Below are 25,487 nucleotides of genomic sequence, written 5' to 3'. Positions count from 1 at the left end.
TGCAAATATCTTTTCCCATTCCGTTGGATGCCAAAGCAGGAGGCATCACAATCCCAGAATTTAGCCTCTACTACAAAGCTGTAATCATCAAGACAGCATGGTATTGGCACAAAAACAGACACATAGACCAATGGAATAGAATAGAAACCCCAGAACCAGACACACAAAAGTATGGCCAACTCATCTTTGACAAAGCAGGAAAGAATATCCAATGGAAAAAAGACAGTCTCTTTAACAAATGGTGCTGGGAGAACTGGACAGCAACATGCAGAAAGATGAAACTAGACCACTTTCTTACACCATTCACAAAAATAAACTCAAAATGGATAAAGGACCTGAATGTGAGACAGCAAACCATCGAAACCCTAGAGGAGAAAGCACGAAAAAATCTCTTTGACCTCAGTTGCAGTAATTTCTTACGTGACACATCCCCAAAGGCAAGGGAATTAAAAGCAAAAATGAACTATTGGGACCTCATGAAGATAAAAAGCTTCTGCACAGAAAAGGAAACAATCAACAAAACTATAAGGCAACCAACAGAATATACTCCTATATTTTAAAGCTGAATCTTTGTTACTCAGAATAAATTAAGAGTTGGAAAATAATTAAACACAATTTATTTTGATTCTCTTACTTATCTTCAGTCATGAAACAAACTTGATATAATAAAGAACATACCATTCTATAAAATTCTCAAATCATTAATAACTTGAATGCATATTTTATAATGCATTGATTCTGCCTCTGACAGAACTATTACATTCCACAACTTCAAACCTTTCCAGCTTCCCAGATTTCTGATTTTATATTATAATCTCACAATTAAAATTATTACATGATTATTTTTTTCACAATATTCCAAAGAACTCAGCAACTGATGGAATGGGAGAATTTATTTGTAAATGACATATCAGATAAAGGGTTAGTATCCAAAATCTATAAAGAACTCACCAAACTGAACTCCCAAAAAAACAAATAATCCAGTGAAGAAATGGGCAAAAGACATGAGTAGACACTTTTCCAAAGAAAACATCCAGATGGCTAACAGACATATGAAAAGATGGTCAACATCACTCATCATCAGGGAAATACAAATCAAAATCACAATGAGATACCCCCCTCACACCTGTCAGAATGTCTAAACTTAACTCAGAAAACAACAGATGTTGGCAAGGATGTGGAGAAAAGGAACTCTCTTGTACTGTTAGTGGCAATGCAAACTGGTGCAGCCACTCTGGAAACAGTATGGAGGCTCCTCAAAAAATTACAAATAGAACTACCCTTGGACCCAGCAATTGCACTACTAGGTATTTATCCAAAGGATACAAAAATCCTGATTCAAAGGCACATGTACCCCAAGGCTTATAGCAGCAATATCAACAACAGCCAAAGTATATAAAGAGCCCAAATGTCCATGGACTGATGAATGGATAAAGAAGATGTGGTATATATATTCAATAGAATATTACTCAGCCATCAAAAAGAAGGAAATCGTGCCATTTGCAACAATGTGGATGGGACTAGAGTGTATTATGCTAAGTGAAATAAGTTAGTCAGAGAAAGATAAATATCATATGACTTCAGTCATATGTGGAATTTAAGAAACAAAACAGCCAAACATGGGGGAAGGGAAGGAAAAATAAAATAAAATCAGAAAGGGAGGCAAACCATAAGAAACACTTAAATACAGAGAACAAACTGAGAGTTACTGGTGGGGTGTTGGGTGTGGGGGATGGGTTAAATGGATCATGGTTACTAAGGAGGGCATTTGTTGGGATGACCACTGGGTGTTATATGTAAGTGATGAATAATCACTGGGTTCTACTCCTGGAACCAATACTACATTATATGTTGACTAATTTGAATTTAAATTAAAAAAAAGAAAGAAACTTAAAAAATAGATTTAAAAAAAATTTTTTTTTTCAACGTTTATTTATTTTTGGGACAGAGAGAGAGCATGAACGGGGGAGGGGCAAAGAGAGAGGGAGACACAGAATCGGAAACAGGCTCCAGTCTGAGCCATCAGCCCAGAGCCTGACGCGGGGCTCGAACTTACGGACCGCGAGATCGTGACCTGGCTGAAGTCGGACGCTTAACCGACTGCACCACCCAGGCGCCCCAAAAAATAGATTCTTTTAAAAAACAGATTAAATAATTAAAATGATTCTTGAAAAATACTTGTTTTTGTTTCAGAATCTTCTCTTGTCAAAACAAAACAGACAATCTAATAGAGTTCTCTCCTAGATTAATTCATATTCTATAGAGTTCTCTCCTAGATTAATTCATATCCTTTGTCATTTAAATTTCAGATTGTGTAGAGTTTACTACTGGCCATAAACTGAGTTACTACTAAACTCACTTTCTCACTAATGGTTTGTACATAAATTAGGTTTATTTTTCTTCTTACAAAATAGGTTAGTTCAGAGAAAAAGATTAGAAGATTCCTTTTCTCAGGGCACCTGGGGGGCTCAGTCAGTAAAGCATCCGACTCTTGATTTTGGTTCAGGTCATGATCTCAGATTTTGTGGGATCGAGACCTGCATCAGGCTCTGCCCTAATAGCATGGAACCTGGTTGGGATTCCCTCTCTCTCTCTCTCTCTCTCTCTGTCCTCCCACAGCTCACTTGTGCATTCTTTCTCTCTCTCAAAATGAATAAATAAGCATTAAAAAATATTTTTCTCATATGTGTGGTAATTTTTCCTGAAAGCATAAAATTATTGACTATAAATCGCTGAGGAAAGCATTCAAAAGTTTTGGCCTCTTGTATTTTCACTACATTTTCCTTCAATTTATAAGTAAAAAAAAACCACATAATTTGACCTTTATTTCATGGAATAATTGGTTTATTCACCCAAGGGCTTTCATATTCTAAAGGTGAGAAAGGAAAATGGAGTCACCAGATGGGATTGTGGAGGCTCGGACTATACTTCTATCTTGAGTAGCTTGTTCCTGCTTACTGAGAGATTGACCAACTGTTGTATTTGCCATTGCTGTCCCTCTGGATAACTGGGGGGAAATTTCTCAAGGATTTGGAATAAAGAGACTAATATTTGAAGTTTAAAGTCAGAGAAAGAACAAGGAAGATATTCACTTAAACAGTTACATGTTAGGAGAAAAGAGCATGACCCACGTGACCTCATTAGAAAGTTGCATGGAGCTGCTGGGCTGTCTGATCTCACTTTGAGACTGTCACTTTGACATTTAATTTCTCCCAATGCTGCTTGAAGCTATTAAGGTTTGAAGTGCATTCTTTGTAGGTCATGGAGCAAAACTACCTCTAAGTTTTCTCTCTTAGAGGAGAAAGACAATAAAATCATCAAAATGAGTCCCTTAAAGCTCAGCCCCAGCTCTTTCATGGGCAGAGGCCAAGCAGTCATCTACATAGAGGTGAGGAGTAACCAGATCCCCAAGGCAACTTCCTCCTTCCTCCTCCTGTGCATGGCTAACTTGTTAAGTGGCTGAACTATTCCTCTAGGGAACACTTGAGGAAAAATTATTTAACAGTATTTTGCTGCATTGCAGGGTCCTTTCTTCAAGCTGCTCTCAAATGAGAGGATCTGGGTCTGTGAACTGGTCATGAATCCCCACTGTGTTGATTCAAGTTATGTTTCTGCCTTCAGACCTATGTTTTTCTGCTAATATATTCCAACCAACATCTTAGTAGGTCACTCGAGTGTTTTATTTTTAAGAATCCTGTGATAAGTTACCCATCACCACAGATCTCTATAGACCAAACTCATGTGGCTTAATCGTAGTACCTATTTCCAGCATGTTTACATGACACCTAATTTTCCAGAACATCATTATTTTCCATTTCAGGTGGTCCAATTCCATGACTGCACTTCCCAACACCATCACTGGCCATCAGGAGTTAGATACCACAGACCATTTTAAGAATACTGATGTTCTCCTCACCAAATCATTTCTTAATGCCTTCATGAAGGAAATGTTCTCCAGGCTTCCCACACAGTATGTTTAGAGGGTGGCTGAGCATATTGCATTACACAGATTCCAAAACTCCCACCTTCCTAAGCCCACTGATTCCTTATTCCACAAGGTACCAGGAAACTTCCAGCTTGTCAACATTATTGACTACAGACTGTCCTTAAGTTCAAGCTTCAGTCAGCTGATGCAGAAGACAGCCAATTCATCATATCCTGTGCTCTGGATGATGGCACCAATGCCCTTAAATTCAGATGATTCAGGTGTTATGTTTCATATGATGTAACATCATTCCCATGTGTGCCTTCAAACTTTTGCTAATACAAACAGTAAGTAAACACCATCATTTTAGAATAGAATACAACATTCTCATGAAGCAATACTTGAATGTGTAAAATTACTCTGTTTTGTCACTGTAATTGACCCTGATGATTGGCCAAGTATGTTCTGTTTGCATTTATTTTGTATTTTCAACTGTTTCTCTTTTTTTAACTTTTAGTTAGTTAACATACAGTGAAATATTGGTTTCAGGAGTAGAATCCAATCATTCATCACTTACATACAACACCCAGAGCTCATCCCAACAAGTGCCCTCCTGATACCCATTACCTATCTAGCCCATGCCCCACCGCCCTCCCTCCATCAACCCTCAGTTTGTTCTCTATCGTTGAGTCTATTATGCTTTGTTTCACTGTCTTCTCTTTTCTCCCTCCCTTCCCATACGTTCATCTGTTGTGTTTCTTAAATTCCACATATGAGTGAAATCATATGGTATTTGACTTTCTCTGATTGATTTATTTTGCTTAGCATAATACATTGTACTTCCATCCATGTCATTGGAAATGGCAAGATTTCATTCCTTTTGATGGCTCAGTTATATTCCATTGTATATATATACCACATCTTCTTTATCCATTCATCAGTGAATGGATATTTGGGCTCTCTCCATAGTTTGGCTATTGTTGATAATGCTGCTATAAACATTGAGGTGTATTTACCCCCTTTGAATTCATATTTTTGTATGCTTTGGGTAAATATCTAATGGTGCAATTTCTGGATCACAGGGTAATTCCATGTTTGGTTTCTTGAGGACCTCCATACTTCTCTCCAGAGTGGCTGCATTAGTTTGCATTCACACCAACAGCAAGAGGGTTCCCCTTTCACCACATCCTCACCAACATCTGTTTTTCCTGTGTTAGTTTTAGCCATTCTGACAGGTGTGAGGTGGTATCTCATCATGGTTTGATTTGTATTTCCCTGATGATGAATGATATTGAGCATCTTTTCATGTATCTGTTTTCCACCTGGATGCCTTCCTTGGAAAGTTGTGTGTTCATGTCTTCTGCCCATTTCTTAACTGGGTTATTTGTGTTTTGAGTATTGAGTTTGAGAAGTTCTTTATAGATTTTGGACACTAACCCTTTATTAGATATGTCATTTGTAAATATCTTCTCCCATTCTATAAGCTGCCTTTTAGTTTTGTTTATTATTGCCTTCAGGGTGCAGAAGATTTTATCTTGATGAAATCCCAATAGTTCATGTTTGCTTTGGTTTCCCTTGCCACCGGAGATGTTATCAAGTAAGAAGTTACTCCAGCTGAGGCCAAAAAGGCTGCTATCTGTGTGCTCCACTAGAATTTTGATGGTCTCCTATCTCACATTTAGGCCTTTCATCCATTTTGAATTTATTTTTGAGTATGGTGTAAGAACATGGTCCAGTTTCATACCTGCACATGTTGCCATCCAGTTTTCCCAATACCATTTGTTGAAGAGACTTTTTTCCATTGGATATTCTTTCCTGCTTTGTTGAAGATGACTTAACCATATAGTTGTGGGTCAATTTCTGGGTTTTCTATTCTATTCCATTGATCTATGTGTCTGTTTTTGTGACAGTTACCGTATTGTCTTAATGGCTACAGCTTTGTAGTATAGCTTGCAATCTGGAATTGTGACACCTCCAGTTTTTTCTTTTTCAGGACTGCTTTGACTATTTAGGGTCTTTTGTAGTTCTATACAAATTTTAGAATTTTTTGTGCTAGCTCTATGAAGAATGCTAATGGTATTTTGATAGGGATTGCATTAAATGTGTAGATTGCTTTTCATAGTATAGACATTTTAATGATGCTTGTTCTTCCAATCCATGAGCATGGATTTTTTTTTCCATTTCTTTGCATCCTCTTCAATTTCTTTCATAAACTTTCTATAGTTTTCAGAGTATAGATCTTTTAACTCCTTAGTTAGGTTTATTCCTAAATATCTTATTGTTTTTGGTGCAATTGTAAATGTGATTGATTCCTTCATTTCTTTTTCTGATGCCTCATTATTGGTGTATAGAAATGCAACCAATTTCTGTACATTGATTTTATACCCTGTGACTTTGCTGAATTCATGTAGTAGCTGTAGCAATTTTTTGGTGGATTCTTTCTGGTTTTCTACATATAGTGTTATCTGAAAATATTTTTTTCTAATTGAAGTATAGTGAACACATGAAGTATGGTGAACACAATATAGTCTTTCAATAACTCTATATGCTATGCTACATTCACCATAAGTGTAGGTACCATCTTTCACTACACAACACTATTATGATACCCCTGACTGTATTCTTGTGCCGTATCTTTTATTCTTGTGACTTATTCATTGTATTCCTGGAAGCCTGTATATCCCACTCCCTTTCACTCATTTTGCTCATCCCCCACCCCTCTCTCTTCTGACAACAGTTTGTTCACTGTATTTATGGGTCTGTTTTGGCTTTTTTTTTTTTTTTTTTGCTTTACTTTTTTACATTCCACATGTAAGTGAAATCATATGGTATTTATCTTTCTCTGTCTGATTTATTTCATTTAGCATAACCCTGAACTTAAGTATATTTTTATGTATTGTCCATTTGGATATGTGATTGTTGTGTTAGATTTTCCGTTTTTTTCTTTTTGATTTGTAGGAATTTTTTGTATAGTCTGGATGGAAATTCTTTCCTTGAGACAGCCAGCCAGCCAGACACACACACACACACACACACACACACACACACACGGAGTGGCTCTCTTAATGGACCTTTTCACAAAGGTATGGTCTTAATTTTACTATATTTCAATTTAGTCAAATTTTTCTATTATGGTTAAAAGTTTCTGTCTTATTTAATAGATCTTTTCCTATTCAAAATTCATGAATAATATCATTAAAATCCATCTTGTTTTACTTATGTCTATAATCAAGTTGAAATTGATTTTTATGTATAAGTTTAAGTATCTTTTCTCCCACAAGGACGTCAGTTGATCTGGAGCCACGTATTGAAAGACTGTCCTCTCCCTCCTGCACTACAGGGCACAAGAGTCATTAATTGGTTGGCTGTCTATGTGTTGGAGCTCCTTCTGGACTCCATACTATCCTATTGGTCGAGTTGTTTAGCCTCCTCCTCAAATATGTTTGATGGAAACTTAATTATCATCAAGATACAGAACTTGTTTATATTCCAAATTTTCTAAGAGCCTTTGTTTTCCAGTAAATGAATGTTGAAATGCTTTACTGAATCTATGGAAATAACTTTATTGTTTTTACTTTCATTTTGTTAATATTATGGATTACATTAACAGAATCATGTGGTGACTGATTTTCAATGTTACTCCAGTCTTGCATAGTGGGAGTAAACCCACTTGACTGACATGTTAACCTTTATTTCTGGATTTGATTTCTTAATCTTTTGTTAGGGATGTTTGCATCTATGTTCATGAAAGATATTGAAAAAAATTCCCTTCATTTTCTTTCTTTTTCCTTTTTTTTATTTTGTAATATCCTTGTAACGTTTTGAAGCCAAGTTTATGCTGACCTTATAAAAAAGAGCTAATAAACACATTATTTATTTTTCCATGTATTGTTTACTTACTACAAATTAATGAAAAAGATTAATGTACCTGCTGTAATGAACTCAGAAATTTGAAATCAAGAATGATTTGTTAGCAGTGTTATAATATCAAACTCTGCATCCAATTTATTCTCACATTTTATTTTGACAGGCTAAGTTTGAGAAAGTCCTGATTCAGGCAGAAAACAGCTACAAGTAGAAATATATTTTATCCAGTTTATATAATATATTAAGATTCTTTTAAAGTAAATAGACATGGCAGGAACATTTAAGATCTGAACAGAAATGATTTTGTCTTCACACGAACAAATTGTAGAGTCATGTAAAAACTTATAGTTAGAACATTAACTTTTTTCTTTTTGTTAAAGTGTCATGATAATTTAAAGATATTTGATAAATTATAACTTGAATCCAGTTTGGTAGAGTCTTCCCTCCTTCCCCTCACAGTACAATGCTTGGACTCCATACAGCCTGCTCTCTGGCTGCAGGTGGGGATGACTGATCAAAGGTGATAACTGGTGACTTTGAGAGACATACTTGGTTTAGAATCAACCCTTGGCAATTTGGGACATTGATGCTAAAACATAAGCAACATTTTAGGTATAATTTTCACTTTTAGGTGATGAGTACTACTAAAATAATTTGGCAATGATTTGTATGTTACACAGGACCAATTTCTTAATTGGAAACTTCTCATAAAAAGATATTAGTGTCCTGTTGTTTCCAAGGAACGTTTTTCTTTTCCAATCAGCTTCTTCATGGCCCCCTTGAACTCCTTATTCCTTAGTGTATAGATCAGGGGGTTCAAGCTGGGAGTAACAATGGAATAAAAGATACTGAGAAGTTTACCTTCATCCTGAGATGGACTGTTTCCTGGCTGGATGTACATGTAGATAACAGTCCCATAAAAGATGGACACCACAATGAGGTGGGAGGAACAGGTCCCAAATGCTTTCTGTCTCCCTGCTGCAGATTTGATCTTCAACACAGCTATAGCAATGAAGCCATAAGAAACCAGAATGAGAAGGAGTGGTGTGAGGAAAATAAAAAAACATAATGCAAATAAGGTTTCCTCCATGGCTGTGGTGTCCACACATGCAATCTTCACCATTGCAGATATTTCACAAAAATAGTGATCCAAATGGTGGTTCCCACATCGGGGAAGACTCATGGCATAGGGTGAAAGTATCATGCAATTAGTAACACCAACTCCCCAGGTCATGGCCACCAGGGTTCGACAGAGTTGGGGGTTCATAATGGTCATGTAGTGCAGAGGCTTGCAGACAGCATTGAATCGGTCATAAGACATCACAGCCAGAAGCATACATTCGACTGTGCATAGTGTCACATCAGTGAAAAGTTGAAAGGCACAGCCACCAAAAGAGATTTTTTTGTCTTTGCCCCAGACATTGACCAACATCTGTGGGACTATATTTGTGATATAACAGAGATCCAAGATGGCTAAATTCCTAAGGAAGAAGTACATGGGGGTCTGGAGACGTTCATCCAGTAACGGCAGCAGGATGATGGCCATGTTTCCCATCAAGGCAATGGTGTAGAAGAGAAAGACAACCCCAGAGATGATCATCTCCAGCTGTGGCTGCCCTGGGAATCCAAGGAGTATAAATCCACCAAAATGGGTATTGTTGACCATTTTCCTATTTCTTAATATCAGCTGTGACATATTGGAAGCGAGTGTGTTTATGAACAATATTAGTGGAATTATAGCTGGCAAGAAACGTATCATATAATCAAATAACACATCAGTATTTACATCTTATTGAGTATTTGTTCTGTTTATCCAATTAGGTCTAGAATTTATCCCAGGGCGACCTGTCTACTAGATCCATACTCTCAGTTTTCTGTAGGCTTCTATGCCATGGCTAAAACCTGCAAAATCTCATAGGAAAAGCCTGATGAAAGGCTGATGAAATCCAGTGGACTTCTCTTTATTAATTGGGGTGCTGGGAAGGGGGTTTGGAATCTGTGATCACTCATTGTCTCTTTCATTCAAGTGTTCATAGAAAACACAGGTTTCATACCTCTAATACCCCCTTTTCTAATACTTAAACTGCATGGGCTCAGTTTGGGTCTCCATTTTCACTCTGCTATGTAAATTTTCTGACTTTATATCTTAAACTTTCTTAAGTTTATGTATTTATTTTTGAGAGACAGAGACAGCATGAGCAGGGGAGGGGCAGAGAGAGAGGGAGAGAGAAAGAATCCCAGGCAGGCTCCATGCTATCAGCACAGAGCTCTAAGCAGGGCTTGAGCACAAAACCATGAGATCATGACGTGAGCCAAAACCAAGAGTTGGACAGTTAACTGACTGAGCCACCCAGGTGACCAAGTGACTTTAGATTTTAAAGTCAAACTTTTTTCTTTCATCTCAAAACTTGGGTTTCCAAATGCTATCTGCCCTTCCCCGCATGGTCCCAGAACAGCATTCCTCCCACTTTCCCTTCAGATGCCATTTTTCATCTGAACTTTGTGTCCACCATCCACTACTTCCTGTTTCCATCTCTTCATTTTACATTCAATCTCTGATATTCATTTGTGTCCTTCCTCTCATCCTACAAGAACTTCCATTCTATGACTCATACATATGAAATGTTAAAACACCTCAGGAGGGGGAGCTGTGTTATTTTTGTGTTCATATTTCATGACTCCCCTCAGGATCGGCACAGAGAAAACATCCATGAATATGTGAGATTTGTTAAAAGAAACTTTGCTGATCACATCTGACTCTTTCCTTTCATACCTCAAAAAAGTGGTGTCTTTGTAAAAACTCAAGCAGGAACTGTGGAAAACTATATAGGTTCCTCAAAAAAAAATTGAAATTAAAATTAGCATACAATACATTAATGTCTCTACTGAGCTATTCAATGAAAATGAACTCACTAACTAAAAGGGATACATGAACCCACATGTTTATTGCAGTATTATTTACAATAGCCGAGATATGGAAGCAACCTGTGACCACTGACTGATGGATGGAGAAATGGTATGTGTGTATATATACATACACATACATATATATATACACATACACATATAAATAGTACTCAGCAATCAAAAAGAACAAAATCTGGTCATTTGCAAAGAGGTAGATGGAGCTAGAGTTTATATCCTAAACAAAATAAGCCAGTGAAAGAAAAACACCACATGATTTCACACATATGTGAAATTCAAGAAACAAAACAAATGAACAAAGAAAAAAGGAAACAAAAACCAAGACTTTTAACTATAGAAAACAAACTGCTGATCAACAGAGGGGAGATGGGGGGTGGAGGAGATAGGTGAAATAGGTGATGGAGATTAAGAGTGTACTTATTGTGATGAACCTGGAGAAAGATAGAAAATTACTGAATCATTATATTGTACACCTGAACTAGCATAAAACTGTGAATTAATTATACTTTACCAAAGAAAAAAAAAGGCTCAACCCAAATATTCAACTAAAACAGGTCCCTCCTGAGGTGGGTGGGAGGCTGGAGGAACAGATGATGGGTATTAGGGAGGGCACTTGTGATGAGCACTGGGTGCTGTATAGGTTGAATCACTAAATTGTAGACCTGAAACAAATACTGCATGTAGGTTAACTGGAATTTAAATAAAATCTTAATAATAAAAATAAAAAAAATAAACAATGTCTCTCATGCACAGAAATGAATTCCTAGCTTCCAAACCAGTGGTCTTTTCCACGTTATTTTTCTACCTGAATTCTCAGTGGCAGGTTAGTGCCCCCATGTCAGCGTTGCCCTTTGCCTTCCCAAAGACACCACCTAGCTGCCCTCCTGACCCCCCCACCCAGGGCACCCTCCCTGCTAGCTCTGTCCCCAGAGTGTTCTAACGGGCTCTCCTTTCTCCCCTTCCTCCTGTGTCACAAGGCTTCCCTTACCAATTTTTCATAGAAAACTAACAGCCTAGGTCTTCTGGCCCTCTCATCCTTTGCGCCTCAGATTTAAAATTTTAGCTAATTTTTCGGAATTTGTACTGACTTTGATAACAGTAACTTCCCATACCACATGTACACAAAATTGAATTTATTACGTTACCTCGTAAAACAAACGTTAGCTCTTTCTTTCACAGACATGAACTTTTTATGTATATAGCGGTGTTATAAACTACTTCCTAGGGTCTTAAAAATGTTTGTTAAAATGAATTTATGAACTCTGGACATAGAAATTAAAAACACAAATATTCATTTTCATTTCTAGTGTACATTTCATTACATGTGATTAAACATATGTCTCGGACTTTGAAGGACAGAAAATTCATATAAAAGCCAGAAGCTTCTTTTGTACATTTCTTTGAGAATTTTGTAAACTAATTTAAATACAACATGATTTTTAAAGTAGGGAATGTTTCTTTCTCTCTTCACCTAAATAACACTGAGAATGTAATTATTCTTTACTTACAAGATTTCTCCCACTTGCCATGGGGATCATATAGGAGACACTCCTGTTCCTGTCCAAGGAGAATCATCCTATTTATATGACTGGGAAGAGAAACCTGCAGTGTGAAAGATGACAGGTCATTTCCCCAAACAGCAATGATGAAATGTGTTGAGTCTGGGAAGACCTTAGGGATGCTGGGTTATCTCATTAGCAATTAAGGTATATTGTACATTACCCAGGGAAAATCATTTTTAAAAAACCCCAGGAGTTTCCATAGTTAACTGACTCATTTTCAACTCTGCATGGAAATTACAACCATCATTTATTTGAAGTAATAGTAATATAAGACCAAATGAATAACTATGCTTTGCAATTCAAAATACATTTCTGTGTCTGGTTTCATCAATGAAACACTTCTACTGATGGTGTTAGTACTGCAGTTTCTGTGCAAGAAATTCATGTGTCCAGAACTTACAGATTGTCACAAGGCAACATAGGCAATGATGAGACATTTAACCCACATATAATCATGATTGTAAGTTTTATTTTTTCTGTCACATTTGCTTTTGTTTAACTTAAACTTTCAAATATATTTCAATAACAATGAAATTTGTGACTTCTACAAAGAAGGGCGCCTTTAGCAATAGTGCCCCTGACAGTTTGTCCTGGAGTCACAACCATGGATGGAAGAGGTCAGAGGTTATGGTGGTGATTATTTGATAGAGTTATGTTATGCCTGAAAGCCATAATTTGTTATTTAAACTTTGGCTTGTTATTCCCATTGAGGACACACTGGCCAATTAACACTCCCTGGAAACTGACATTTTATAGATACGTGATCCCGCAAAATTTCAGCAGTTTTTATTGTTGAATAGCTTGGTAATAGGATCAGAGAGTGTAAGTCTTGTCAATGACCCTAGAGATTATTTATAAGGATAGGCCAAAACTCTAGCATTAGTGTTGTGAGAATCATTACTTCCTCTCCTCCTCTGAGAAATCACCTCAAAACAATAAGGATGATAATAAAGGGGAAATGCAGCTTTATTTAAGCAGCTGAGCTCTGAAACATGGATCCTAAAATAGAAAACTATTCCAGGGTTAGTGAAGGTCAGACAGTGGAATATGCAGAAGAAAGGATGCCTCCTACTTTGAGAAGCTGAAGGAGGTAAGCTAAGGGGCCTCCTGAACACAGAGCAGGATGGAGCATATCAGGGGATGGTTCTTATATCCATCTGGACTTCTGGAAGAACCACACAGGACACCACTGAGACAGACCTTCTGAAGAATATTTTCTCTTGTTATGTATGTGGTGAGGAGAGGGACTGTGAACAGACTGTGAGCAGGAATTGTGAGTTCACATCACAACACGATAGCCTAAAATCTCCCTTATGTGTGTGACCCTGGGTCTGAAGGAACATTCTCAAGCTCAAAGCATAGACTTTGCTCCTTCCCAACACAAATATTCTGAAATGGGTGGTCCAGGAAAGAAATTTCAGGTTGAATGTAGTAATAAGAAATAAGAAATGAGTTCCATATTTCTAAAATAATAATAATAATAATACCCAATGGGCATGAAAGGGTCAGGAGAGAAGCAAATAACAGATGAGGAGGGGCACTAACCTCACTCTTTATTTTTTTTAATGTTTATTTATTTTTGAAAGAGACCATGAACAGGGGAGGGGTAGAGAGAGAGGATGACACAGAATCCGAAGCAGGCTCCAGGCTCTGAGCTGTCAGCACAGAGCCCGACACAGTGCTCCAACCCACGAACTGCGAGATCCTGACCTGAGCTGAAATCGGACACTTAACCAATTGAGCCACCCAGGTCCCATCACTTCATTCCTTAAGTGTTACACACGGAAGATGAAGTTACAGGATCACATTTCATTTAAAAAGAAAAACATCAGGAAATAATTAGCTCTGTGGAACTAGAAGACAGCTCAGAAATATAAGAACTCATAAAATACATGGTGTAAGAGATGAGCAGTAATGGAGTTTAGCTGAGGGAACACAAATGGGGAAGAAAACAACAGAAATGAAATAAAATTTTGAAACACAGAATACAGACTTGGCTGAATAAATCTTACAGGAAAATGAGGTCAAGATGAAGAAGCTGAATAAAATTAAAATAAAATGAACAAGATGTTCAAAATATTAGCAAGAAAAATATGGTTATTAAAGTTTACCAAGGGTATTATGTATATGTTCAATTGGAATTCATGGAGAAATATCACTAAAACAGTGAAGCAAAGGAAAGATGTATCTAGAAACTAAAAAAAGATCAGTGTTTTGAAATTACTCAAATTCAATGAACTATTAGTTGATTAGGGAAAATTACCAGCCATCTACAAAAGAGATCCTATGGTATGTGGCAAGGAAAACATATCACGACCAAGTTGTACTTATTCCAGGAAAGCAAGGAAGCACTTGATGTTTAAAATCAGGTAATACGATTCACCACAGAAGTGAATAAAATCAGATAAAAAATCATATAGAAGATGGGGTCCCTAGGTGGCTCAGTTAGTTTGGCATCCAACTTTGGCTCAGGTCCCAATCTCACGGTTTGTGAGTTCAAGCCCCGTGTCGGGCTCTGTGCTGACAGCTCAGAGCCTGGAGCCTGCTTTGGATTCTGTGTCTCCCTCTCTCTGTTCCTTCCCTGCTCCCACTCTGTCTCTCTCTCTCAAAAAAAAAATAAATAAATAAAAGTTAAAAAAATCTTTTGATCATATAGAAGAAAATATGATAAAATTCAGCACCTTATAAAAATCTATTTTTGATATTACTCAGCAATCAAAAAGAGTGAAATCTTGCCATTTTCAACAACATGAATGGAACTGGACGGTATTATGCTAAGCAAAATAAGTCAGAGAAAGACAAATATCTTATGATTTCACTCATGTGGAATTTAAGAAACATAACAGATGAACATGGGGGGAAGGGATGGAAAAATATGATAAAAACAGAGGGAGACAAACCATAAGAAACTTAAATACAGAGAACAAAGAGGGTTGCCGGAGGGGTGTTGGGTGGGAGTATGGGCTAAATGGGCGAAGGACAATAAGGAGGGCACTTGTTGTGATGAGTACTAGGTGTGTATGTAAGTGATGAATCACTGAGTTCTACTCCTGAAATAAATACTATACTGTATGTTAACTAACTTGAATTTAAATAAATAAATTATTAAAAATCTTTTTAAAAAAGAAAACAGGGCCACCTAGGTGGCTCAGTAGGTTGAGCGTCCGACTTTGGCTCAGGTCACAATCTCACGGTTTGTGAGTTCGAGCCCCACGTCTGGCTCTGTGCTGACAGCTCAGAGCCTGGAGCCTGCTTCTGCTTCTGTGTCTCCCTCTCTCTCTGCCCCTAACCCACTTGCATTCTGTCTCTGTCTCTCTCAGAAATAAATAAACATTAAAAGAAATTTTAAAAAAAGAAAGAAAACAGTCTTTAACACAAACCTGTAGCAAATCATTAAACTCAGAGGTGAAATAGGGGATGCCGTCCTCCCTGTCAGTGAGCAGGACAGTTTCTGACACTTCCAGCCAAAATTCTGCTGGGAACCCAGCCAGTACAGTAAGAGAAAAGAAAACTAAAAAGGGGGAGCAGAGCACCTGAGTGGCTCAGTCAGTTGAGTGTCCGGCTTCGGCTCAGGTCATGATCTCTCACCATTTGTGGGTTCGAGCCCCGCGTGGGGCTCTGTGCTAATAGCTCAGAGCCTGGAGCCTGTTTCAGATTTTGTGTCTCCATCTCTCTCTGCCCTTCCCCCACTTGTGCTCTGTCTCTATCAAAAATAAATAAATGTAATAAAAAATTTTTGAAAAAAAAAGAAAACTAAAAAGGAAGTTTCAGAAAGGAAGAAATAATTTGTCATTATTTGCAGATTGTGTGATAAAATACACAAAAATCTCTAAAAGGATATACAAATAAATTAGAATAAATAATTTGGCTAGCAAATTCATTGGATACCAGGTCAATATACCAAAAAAAAACCCCACAAAACATATTTTTATACAGTGGCAACAACCAACTAAAATTTTTTTTAAATAAATACCATTTACTACCATTTACAACAGGATCAGAAACATTCAATGCCTAGCAATAAATCTTTGTAAAATGCATGCAGGGGCCCCCCAGAAAAACTGCACACATTAATGAGATAGAAGGAGGGGAGGTCATAGTCATGGGCTAGAGGACCCTGCACTGAAAGATCACAGTGTCAATCTTGAGTTCTTTTAGATTATAGAAAATGAGGCAACTCCACTCACTTCACGAATCTAACGTAACTTAGATACTAAAACCAGAAAAGAACTTTATAGAAATGGAAAATTACAGGCCTATAGCACTTATGAGTTTTGGTAAAAAAAAAAAACAAAAAAAAAACAAAAAACAAAAAAAAACTGTCAACAAAAGTAACAAACTGAATGTATAAACTAAGATAATAATTCTGGTCCAAGTTAGGCCTACTCTGTGAAGGTAAAGTTTGTATAAACATAGAAATCATCAATAAATATTAATTTACAACATAATAAAGCAAAGCCGAAAAAAATCACATGGTCTTCACAACAAACACAGAAAAATACTTCATAAAATTTCATATTTATTTATGACAAAAATAAAATAATCTTAGAATGTAAGGAGTGTAAAAAAATAACAGCTGATAAAAAGTGGCAAGATGGGGCGCCTGGGTGGCGCAGTCGGTTAAGCGTCCGACTTCAGCCAGGTCACGATCTCGCGGTCCGTGAGTTCGAGCCCCGCGTCAGGCTCTGGGCTGATGGCTCGGAGCCTGGAGCCTGTTTCCGATTCTGTGTCTCCCTCTCTCTGCCCCTCCCCCGTTCATGCTCTGTCTCTCTCTGTCCCCCAAAAAATAAATAAAACGTTGAAAAAAAAATTAAAAAAAAAAAAAAGTGGCAAGATAAAACACATCACATTTATTATATAGTAATAGTGAGATAATTAAAACTCTCCCTTTGATATTAGGAACTACATAAGCAATGTCACACATACTACGTTCATCATTGGCAGGGCAGGCTAGTACTATAAATTGAGTAGAAAAATTAAAATCACATAACTCGAAAAGGTACAAGTAAAACTTCACATAATATTGATGAATATTGGTGTATATACGGTCACTTTTTACACATAATAATGGTGTATATGTGGACAGTCTAAAATAATCTCTGGATAAATTAGGAGCCTCAGCAGGTATGTTGGGTAAAATGTGAATACAGGGTCAATATTGAAATCAATTTTGCTTGAACAGCCATTGTGAAAAAATAAAATTAAAAATGTTAAAGATACAACCTGCGATAGAATAAAAATGCATCAAATATCTAGGAAAAAATTCATAAAAAGAGCTTTGGAATGTATATATGTGGATATTAATACATATGTAATTATAGGTTATTAAAAACTACAACCTTTATGAACAGGAGAGATAAATTATTACTTTCTATTCAGAATTATCAGAGTTGTGGAAATAAATGAAGTACTGAAATGCTTAGACATGCATAAATCATGAAAATGTGATGTTATTCATATGAAGGAAGTCAGGCACAACAGAATTCATTTACACAAAAAATTTTAAATATCCAAGTTATACCATATTCCTGGGAGATGCATACCTAGGTAAATCATCCATAACACAAAGGAAGACATTGGAATCCACACATTGAGAATCATGGTTCTTCCAGGGGAGGAGGGCAGGATTATAGGCAGGTATTAGACACGGAATGAATTGTTATAGCCATCTTTTTTAACCTCTTTGGTGTGAATGGGATTTTGTGACAGATGTGAGGACCCTGACATGATCGGAAATGGAGCCAGAGGAAGTGACACTGGATACTGAACCAGAAATAAAGAGGAAGTCATCAAAAAGTCTTAGCCTCAAGCTTCAGTCTGATAATACAGCTCTCAATGGTCTCTACATATCAATATTCATCTTTCTTCTTAAATATGGAAAGGATTACAGTTTGACCAAAATGATGGAGAAATAACTAAAAAACAAACAACATTGTAGCGAAAGGCAAATATGAGAGGTCACTTCAGTGGCCATGAATCACCTTCCCATGTGCTAATTTTTCCCCAAGTTGGGAAAAGAGTATTTCTACTCTGCACACAGAGTAGGGAGTTAGTACAGTTCAAACAGGTGCTGTGGTAAGATCTCCATGCTGGCCCTAAAAATAATCAGTAAAAAAGACCAAGTGGGAAAGTGAAAAGTTATAATATCTTAACAACAGTCACTGGAATGTGACATAACATGTTTTTCTTTTTGTGCTCAAAGAATTGGGTTGTTTGTTGAGTAATTATATAGACAGAGGAAGATGTCAGAGGAAAGACATTTTCGGTGTAATTAGCATCACCTCACTTTTAAGATAAGTGGTAGCTGGAACTCATGGTCTTCTTGGTTTATTAGTGGTCTCACAGTTGTCCTCACACTGGAGATCACCCTATGTGGAGATATTCCTATAACGCTGGAGGCGAAGACATCCCAAACATGGGGTGTGACGAGAACAGCTTTTAGCCCCCTTGACATCCTGACAATTTTACTTAGCATAATGAAGGGAGAAGATTAGAGTTAAATTGATGAATGTCAATATAATTGGGACATGTGTCCTCTGAAAGAATCAGTGCATAATTTAAGCAATCTCTAGTGTTGGCATCTCAGTTTAAGAATTTATTTTAAATATGGACTTTGGTGGCAACTGGGTGGCTCAGTCAGTGAAGCAACATACTCTGGATTTCAGGTTGGGTCATGATCCCAGGGTCATGAGATTGAGCCCTGCATCAGGCTCAGTGCTAACAGTGCAGATCCTGCTTGGGAGTCTCTTTCTCTCTCCCCCTCTCTGCCCCTACCCTGCTCATGCCTGTGCACATGCACACTCACTCTCTCTCAAAATAAACATTTTAACATAAATAAATATGGATTTCTGTACATTGGATTTTATCATAATTATTATCGTATGTATTTAGAGTACCCTCTCTCAGCTGATGTCTACAAAATATCTTGTCTACATTTAATGGATGTCAGGTGAACATTTCCATATTGGAAATTGCTGGGAGTAAGAATCATTGTCCTGTTGTTTCCAAGGAATGTTTTTCTTTTCCGATCAGCCTCTTCATGGCCCCCTTGAACTCCTTATTCCTTAGTGTGTAGATCAGGGGGTTCAAGCTGGGAGTAACAATGGAATAAAAGATACTGAGAAGTTTACCTTCATCCTGAGATGGACTGTTTCCTGGCTGGATGTACATGTAGATAACAGTCCCATAGAAGATGGACACCACAATGAGGTGGGAGGAACAGGTCCCAAATGCTTTCTGTCTCCCTGCTGCAGATTTGATCTTCAACACAGCTACAGCAATGAAGCCATAAGAAACCAGAATGAGAAGAAGGGGAACAAGAACTATAATCAGACACATAGCAAATGTGGTTTCCTCCATGGCTGTGGTGTCCACACACGCAATCTTGATCATTGCAGACATTTCACAAAAAAAGTGATCCAAATGGTGGTTCCCACATCGGGGAAGACTCATGGCATAGGGTGAAAGTATCATGCAATTAGAAACACCAACTCCCCAGGTCATGGCCACCAGGGTTCGACAGAGTTGGGGGTTCATAATGGTCATGTAGTGCAGAGGCTTGCAGACAGCATTGAATCGGTCATAAGACATCACAGCCAGAAGGATACATTCCACTGAGCACAGTACCATATCAATGAAAAGTTGAAGGACACAGCCACCAAACGTAATTCTCTTGTCTTTGCCCCAGATATTGGCCAACATCTGTGGGACTATATTTGTGGTATAACAGAGATCCAAGATGGCCAAATTCCTAAGGAAGAAGTACATGGGGGTCTGGAGATGGTCATCTAGGAAAGAAAGCAGGACGATGGCCATATTTCCCATCAAGGCAATGGTGTAGAAGAGAAAGACAACCCCAGAGATGATCATCTCCAGCTGTGGCTGCCCCTGGAATCCAAGGAGTGTAAATCCACCAAAGTGGCTGTCATTGGCCATTGTTTTCTTTTTTGTCACTAGCAGTTCTAAAGATGGAATAATCAATAATGAGTATATTCAAAACCCTTATAGCCAGATTCAAATCAGGCATTACATTGATGATATGGATAAACGTTTTATTATAAAACATATCATTTTCATTGCTTCAGATAATGTAAATTTTTATTGGTTCAGATAATGTAAATTTTAAGCTCTGATGGACAATTGTAATGGGCTATTGTATAGTTTTCTTTTTTGAACATCAAACAAAATGTCCAAATGTGAATTATAATACAAAAATTTACTGATAAAACTAGTAATCTGTATCTCTACCACTAGAGTATATAAAAGAGAACTTTGATTTAATGTCATTAAATGTCTTTTAATGTGGCTAGTTCTTTACTGGAGGAATTTTCTTTGTGTCAATAATAGCAGCAGTGTATACTGAAGAATTTAAATCAGTAACTTTATGTTTAATCTTTTAAAATAAAATTATTTTAATTTTGATTCCAGTAAGGAACAAAATCACATGAATATCAAATAGAACAGTAATTTCCAACCCTGTCTAAACAAAAAAAAATTTTTGGAGATATTTTCAAATAAAGAGATTCCTTGATGCAGTCACTATGGAAAATACGATGGAAGTTCCTCAAAAAATTAAAAAAGAAAACAACAACCATACGATCCAGCAATTCCACTTTTGTGTATTTATCCAAAGTAAATGAAAATGCTCACTCATTCACTGCAGCACTATTCACAATAGTCAAGTCATAGAAGCAAACTAAGTGTCCATTGATGGAGGAATGGATAAAGACACTGGTGTATAGACGCAATGGAATAAGTCAGTCCTAGAGAGATAAGCATGGTGACTATAGTCCATAATGCTACACTGTACACTTGAAAGTTGCTGAGAGAGTAGATCTTTAAAGTTCTCATCACAAGAAAAATACATAGAATACATTCTGTACAGAGATCTCTCTAATACTATTGGAAAAAATTCATAATCATTGACAGAGCCCTCCAAGTATTCGACTGTGGGTCTTGTTTGAGAATTGTATTTATCCTAGCATTAATTCTAAGTGGTCATATAATAACTAAACATTTATGATATTGGTTATGCCTTTAGTATGTCACAATTCTTATGGAGTCTGACATGAGAATTTTAAATTATAAATGCTTGAAATGAAAAAAAAAAAAGTGCCCAGGCACTGCCCAAAGTCCCATATGGGGTAAGTTTCCCGAGTGGAGAACCATTGGTCTAACCTGCGGCTGGTGTGAGCCTGAATCCCACTCTGTCCTTCCAGATTTTTATTCTCAAATTCTGCCATTTCCTTGTAAGAGTCAAATTTATCCCTTTGATTCAAATTTCTCTGTATTGCCACCTATCTTCTACCACTTATTTTTTCTCAGATCCAGAAATTGATTTATTTTATTATAAAAATTATTTGACCTCCTGTACTATTGATTCCATTATTTACAGTCTCCTAAAGTCTGGTTATTCATACTTTTATGTCTTTCTTGATTTTATACAGGTTTTCTACCACTCACTTATACTTTGGCTTTCGTCCATACAATGACTCACTCCTGGCACACTTCCAGTCAGAATTTTGAGCCACATGAAGCTGTGTTATTTCATAGCTGTATTCTCAGTGACTAACCCCAGGTTTAGGCACAGAGACTGGCAATACATAAAAGCCATAGTAACAGTAAATCTGTGTTCCTCACCCTTTGCCTTTATTAAACTCTGAAAGAGAAGTTTCTTCTTAAAATTACAAGCACAAACTTTCAAAAAAGCAATCTGGCTTCTCTCATATACCATATGTTAAAAATATCATCTTAAAGACAAAGCGGCCCTAATTTTGTTTAATGTTTCTTTATTTTTGAGAGAGTGAAACAGAGCAGAAGCCGGGGAGCAGCAGAGAGAGAGGGGGACACAGAATCCAAATCAAGCTCCAGGCTTTGAGCTGTCAGCACAGAGCCTGACATGGGCTCAAACCCACGAACTGGGAGATCATGACCTAAGCCAAAGTCTGAAACTTAATTGACTGAGCCACCCAGGCACCCACCAAAGTGGCCCTAATTTCTAAAACCAGTGTCTTTTCTCAATTATCTTAGCCACTTGGGTTTACCTTTGCCCTACAAAAACAGTAACCAAAACTTAACTTCTACAATAACTCTACTCTCCTCCAAGATAGGACAACCCCTTTTCTTACCATTATCACTTTATCACTCTCTTTACCTCTTCCCTTGACTTCGTCTTCTCATCCATTTCTCCTTCCCTCCACCTGTGTTCACACCATCTTCTGCTTCTCTCCTGTTTCATGGATCTTCACTCCTGAGGTTTCACTTTCTCACTGGGGACTGATGATCGGCCGTGGGTCTCTGCTTGCCCAGCTCCCCCCAGCAGCAGATTCCACAGCCATACACAGGTTCACGTCATCACCAGGAGCAAATGTACAGCTAATGTCACGCATCATGGTTCTAACTGAGATCTTCATTTTCACTCTCCAACAAATCCACTGCCCCTTTCACTGTGGCACACGCTTAGTTTATTAGATGTATGATCCCTAGAGTGCACCTAGTAGGCTCTTAATACATCTTGTTAACATAGAAGGTGGGGTACAGACACAGGAGTAGAGAGGTAAAACCATTTCCACTTAACAGATAGTGACCTAGAGATTATTAGATGTCCTACATGGTAGAGAAAACTAGAACTGAAAGGTTATATGCAAATTATTTTGATGTTGAGGAACTTCTAGTAATACTACCCAAGACAACCTAATTTCTCGCCCACTTACCCTAATTCAGTTGAGTAAACTTTTCAGTGTTGGTAATTCAGGCAAGAAAAACTTAGAAGAGAAACTTTCTTTTTCTGAAGTACAAGATGAATATTCTTCTTTATAACTAAATAGAGCAGATATATCCCTAGACTATCTCCACTTTTGCCCAATTATCACCGTGACTTTTGTGCTGGCGGAAGGAGGCTGTGCTGCCTCTCACCACCTCATTCACTGGCCCGATTAATGAGGCACGTTCATGTCCTCCTGTGAAAAAGAACCCAGCAAGGAGACACAGCTGTGCTATGAATGATAACTAAGTAGTTTTCCCCTAAGAGCAATGGTGTAACACCTGGGGATACTGAGTCTCTCCTAAGCAATTTGTATTGATAATTGCTCAGAAACACAAAGTCAAAACAAAAACAATTCTCCCTGAAGGGAAGTTATCAATGTCCAAAGGCAGCTACTTTTCTTAATTTTAGACTGAGATTAAAATCATCATTACTATTACTTGTATATGAGGCTAATATGAGTGAAAATAATTATAAGAGTTTTGTATTGTGCTTTGTTGTACACAAACAATCTGCAATACAATATACTTCAATATACAATATACAACACATTTTTGTATATTACGTCTTAGCGATCCTTAAGGCCTTGAGTGGACATTATTACTCTTTTTATGTGGCTGCAAATTGCGTATCATAGAAGTCTTGTGACAAGCCCAGAATGACGAATAATAAACAAAACAGTGTGGTCTGCATCTTCTGACTCTACAATTTTTTTTAATTGAACATATCTTCTTATAAATGATCTCAAGTTTTGAAATAAATTTAATTGGCAAATACATTTATAATTTCAGCATGGAACATAAGTTAATGCCCCCTCAGCCATCTACCAAAAGAGTAAGAGGAGAAAGAAATGTAATGGGTATAAAAGTAACATGGAGAGATGCCTGGGTGGCTTAGTTGGTTAAGCATCCAAGTTCAGCTCAGGTCATGATCTCACAGTTTGTGGGTTCAAGCCCCACATCAGGCTCTGTGCTGACGGCTCAGAGCCTGGAGCCTGCTTTGGATTCTGTGCCTCTCTCTTCCCCTCCCTGCTCGTGCTCTGTCTCTCTCAAAAATAAATAAAAGTTAAAAAAAATTGTAACTAAATCCCAGCAGTAATGACTTGATAGATGTAAACCTAGAAACATAGCTTAGAGTTTAGAAATGTTGCCTCTTGATGCCTCTTGCACTGTTGGTGGGAATGCAAACTGGTGCAGCCGCTCTGGGGAAGAGTATGGAGGTTCCTCAAAAAGTTAAAAATAGGGGCGCCTGGGTGGCGCAGTCGGTTAAGCGTCCGACTTCAGCCAGGTCACGATCTCGCGCTCCGTGAGTTCGAGCCCCGCGTCCGGCTCTGGGCTGATGGCTCAGAGCCTGGAGCCTGTTTCCGATTCTGTGTCTCCCTCTCTCTCTGCCCCTCCCCCATTCACGCTCTGTCTCTCTCTGTCCCCAAAATAAATAAACATTGAAAAAAAAATTAAAAAAAAAAAAAGTTAAAAATAGAACTTCCCTAGGATCCAGCAATTGCACTACTAGGTATTCATAGAAAAGGATAGAAAAATGCTGATTCATAGGGGCACCTGCACCCCAATGTTTATAGCAGCACTATCAATAGTCAAAATATGGAAAGAGCCCAAATGTCCATCGGCTGATGAATGGATAAAAAAAATGTGGTATACACATATATGCACGCGCGCGCGCGCGCGCACACACACACACACACACACAATGGAATATTACTCAGTGATCAAAAAGAGTGAAATCTTGCCATTTGCAATGATGTGGATGAAGCTAGAGAGTATAATGCTAAGTGAAATAAGTCAGTCAGAGAAAGACAAATGCCATACAATTTCACTCATGTGGAATTTAAGAAACACAACAGATGAGTATATAGGAAGGGAGAAAAGAGAGAGGGAAATAAACCAAGACAGACTCTTAATGACAGATAACAGAGTTGATGGAGGGTGGGGGATGGGCTAGATGGGTGATGAGTATTAAGGAGGACACTTGTTGGGATGAGCACTGGGTGTCATAGGTAAGTGACGAATTACTGTATTCTACTCCTGAATCCAATATTGCACAATACGTTAACCAAAATTTAAATAAAGTTTGAAAATAAAAGGAAAAATAAATGTTGCGATTCATGTTATATAATATAACCCCTTGTAACTACCACTAGACATGGGTTACAAAAAATATTTTGGCTAGTTTCCCTTGCTGGGAGATTTATTTTATAGGAACATAGAGCATCAGTCCAGTAATGATCTTGGAGATTGATCATCAATGACAGCAAACATTTCAATGTTCTTATGGTTGAATAAAATGTCTTTCCTGTTCCCCTCTCAGAAAGAGACCCAAAACTAATAAGGAGAACAGAAGCACAATAATCTAAAATATACTTGAAAACCAGAACCATTAAATAATGGTCCCAGACACGAGAAGGACCAAAGCAAGGGCTTAAGATAGAGTA

The 25,487-nt window shown here is 37.6% G+C and overlaps 2 protein-coding genes across 2 annotated transcripts; both read right to left on the bottom strand.

Annotated features, from left to right (window-relative positions):
- Positions 1-7,924: 7,924 nt before the first annotated feature.
- Positions 7,925-9,458, bottom strand: LOC112853715 (olfactory receptor 2W1-like). The gene has a single exon (XM_025917276.2). It carries the CDS (start codon positions 9,456-9,458, stop codon positions 8,511-8,513), a length of 948 nt encoding a protein of 315 aa, XP_025773061.1. The 3' UTR covers positions 7,925-8,510.
- Positions 9,459-18,259: 8,801 nt separating this feature from the next.
- LOC112853607 (olfactory receptor 2W1-like) lies at positions 18,260-20,214 on the bottom strand. The gene has a single exon (XM_086705907.1). The coding sequence runs from the start codon at positions 20,212-20,214 to the stop codon at positions 19,267-19,269; it is 948 nt and encodes a 315-aa protein (XP_086562033.1). The 3' UTR covers positions 18,260-19,266.
- Between the last annotated feature and the right edge of the window lie 5,273 nt (positions 20,215-25,487).

This window comes from Puma concolor, chromosome B2 (assembly GCF_028749965.1).
Source record: "Puma concolor isolate L17-30 chromosome B2, mPumCon1.1.hap2, whole genome shotgun sequence".
NCBI lineage: Eukaryota > Metazoa > Chordata > Mammalia > Carnivora > Felidae > Puma > Puma concolor.
This window is presented reverse-complemented; position numbering and strand designations above follow the sequence as displayed.

What these genes read in the sequence shown, in the direction of transcription:
- LOC112853715 (XM_025917276.2), bottom strand. Translation starts at nt 9,458, where the DNA reads ATGGTCAACAATACCCATTTTGGTGGATTTATACTCCTTGGATTCCCA.
- LOC112853607 (XM_086705907.1), bottom strand. Translation starts at nt 20,214, where the DNA reads ATGGCCAATGACAGCCACTTTGGTGGATTTACACTCCTTGGATTCCAG.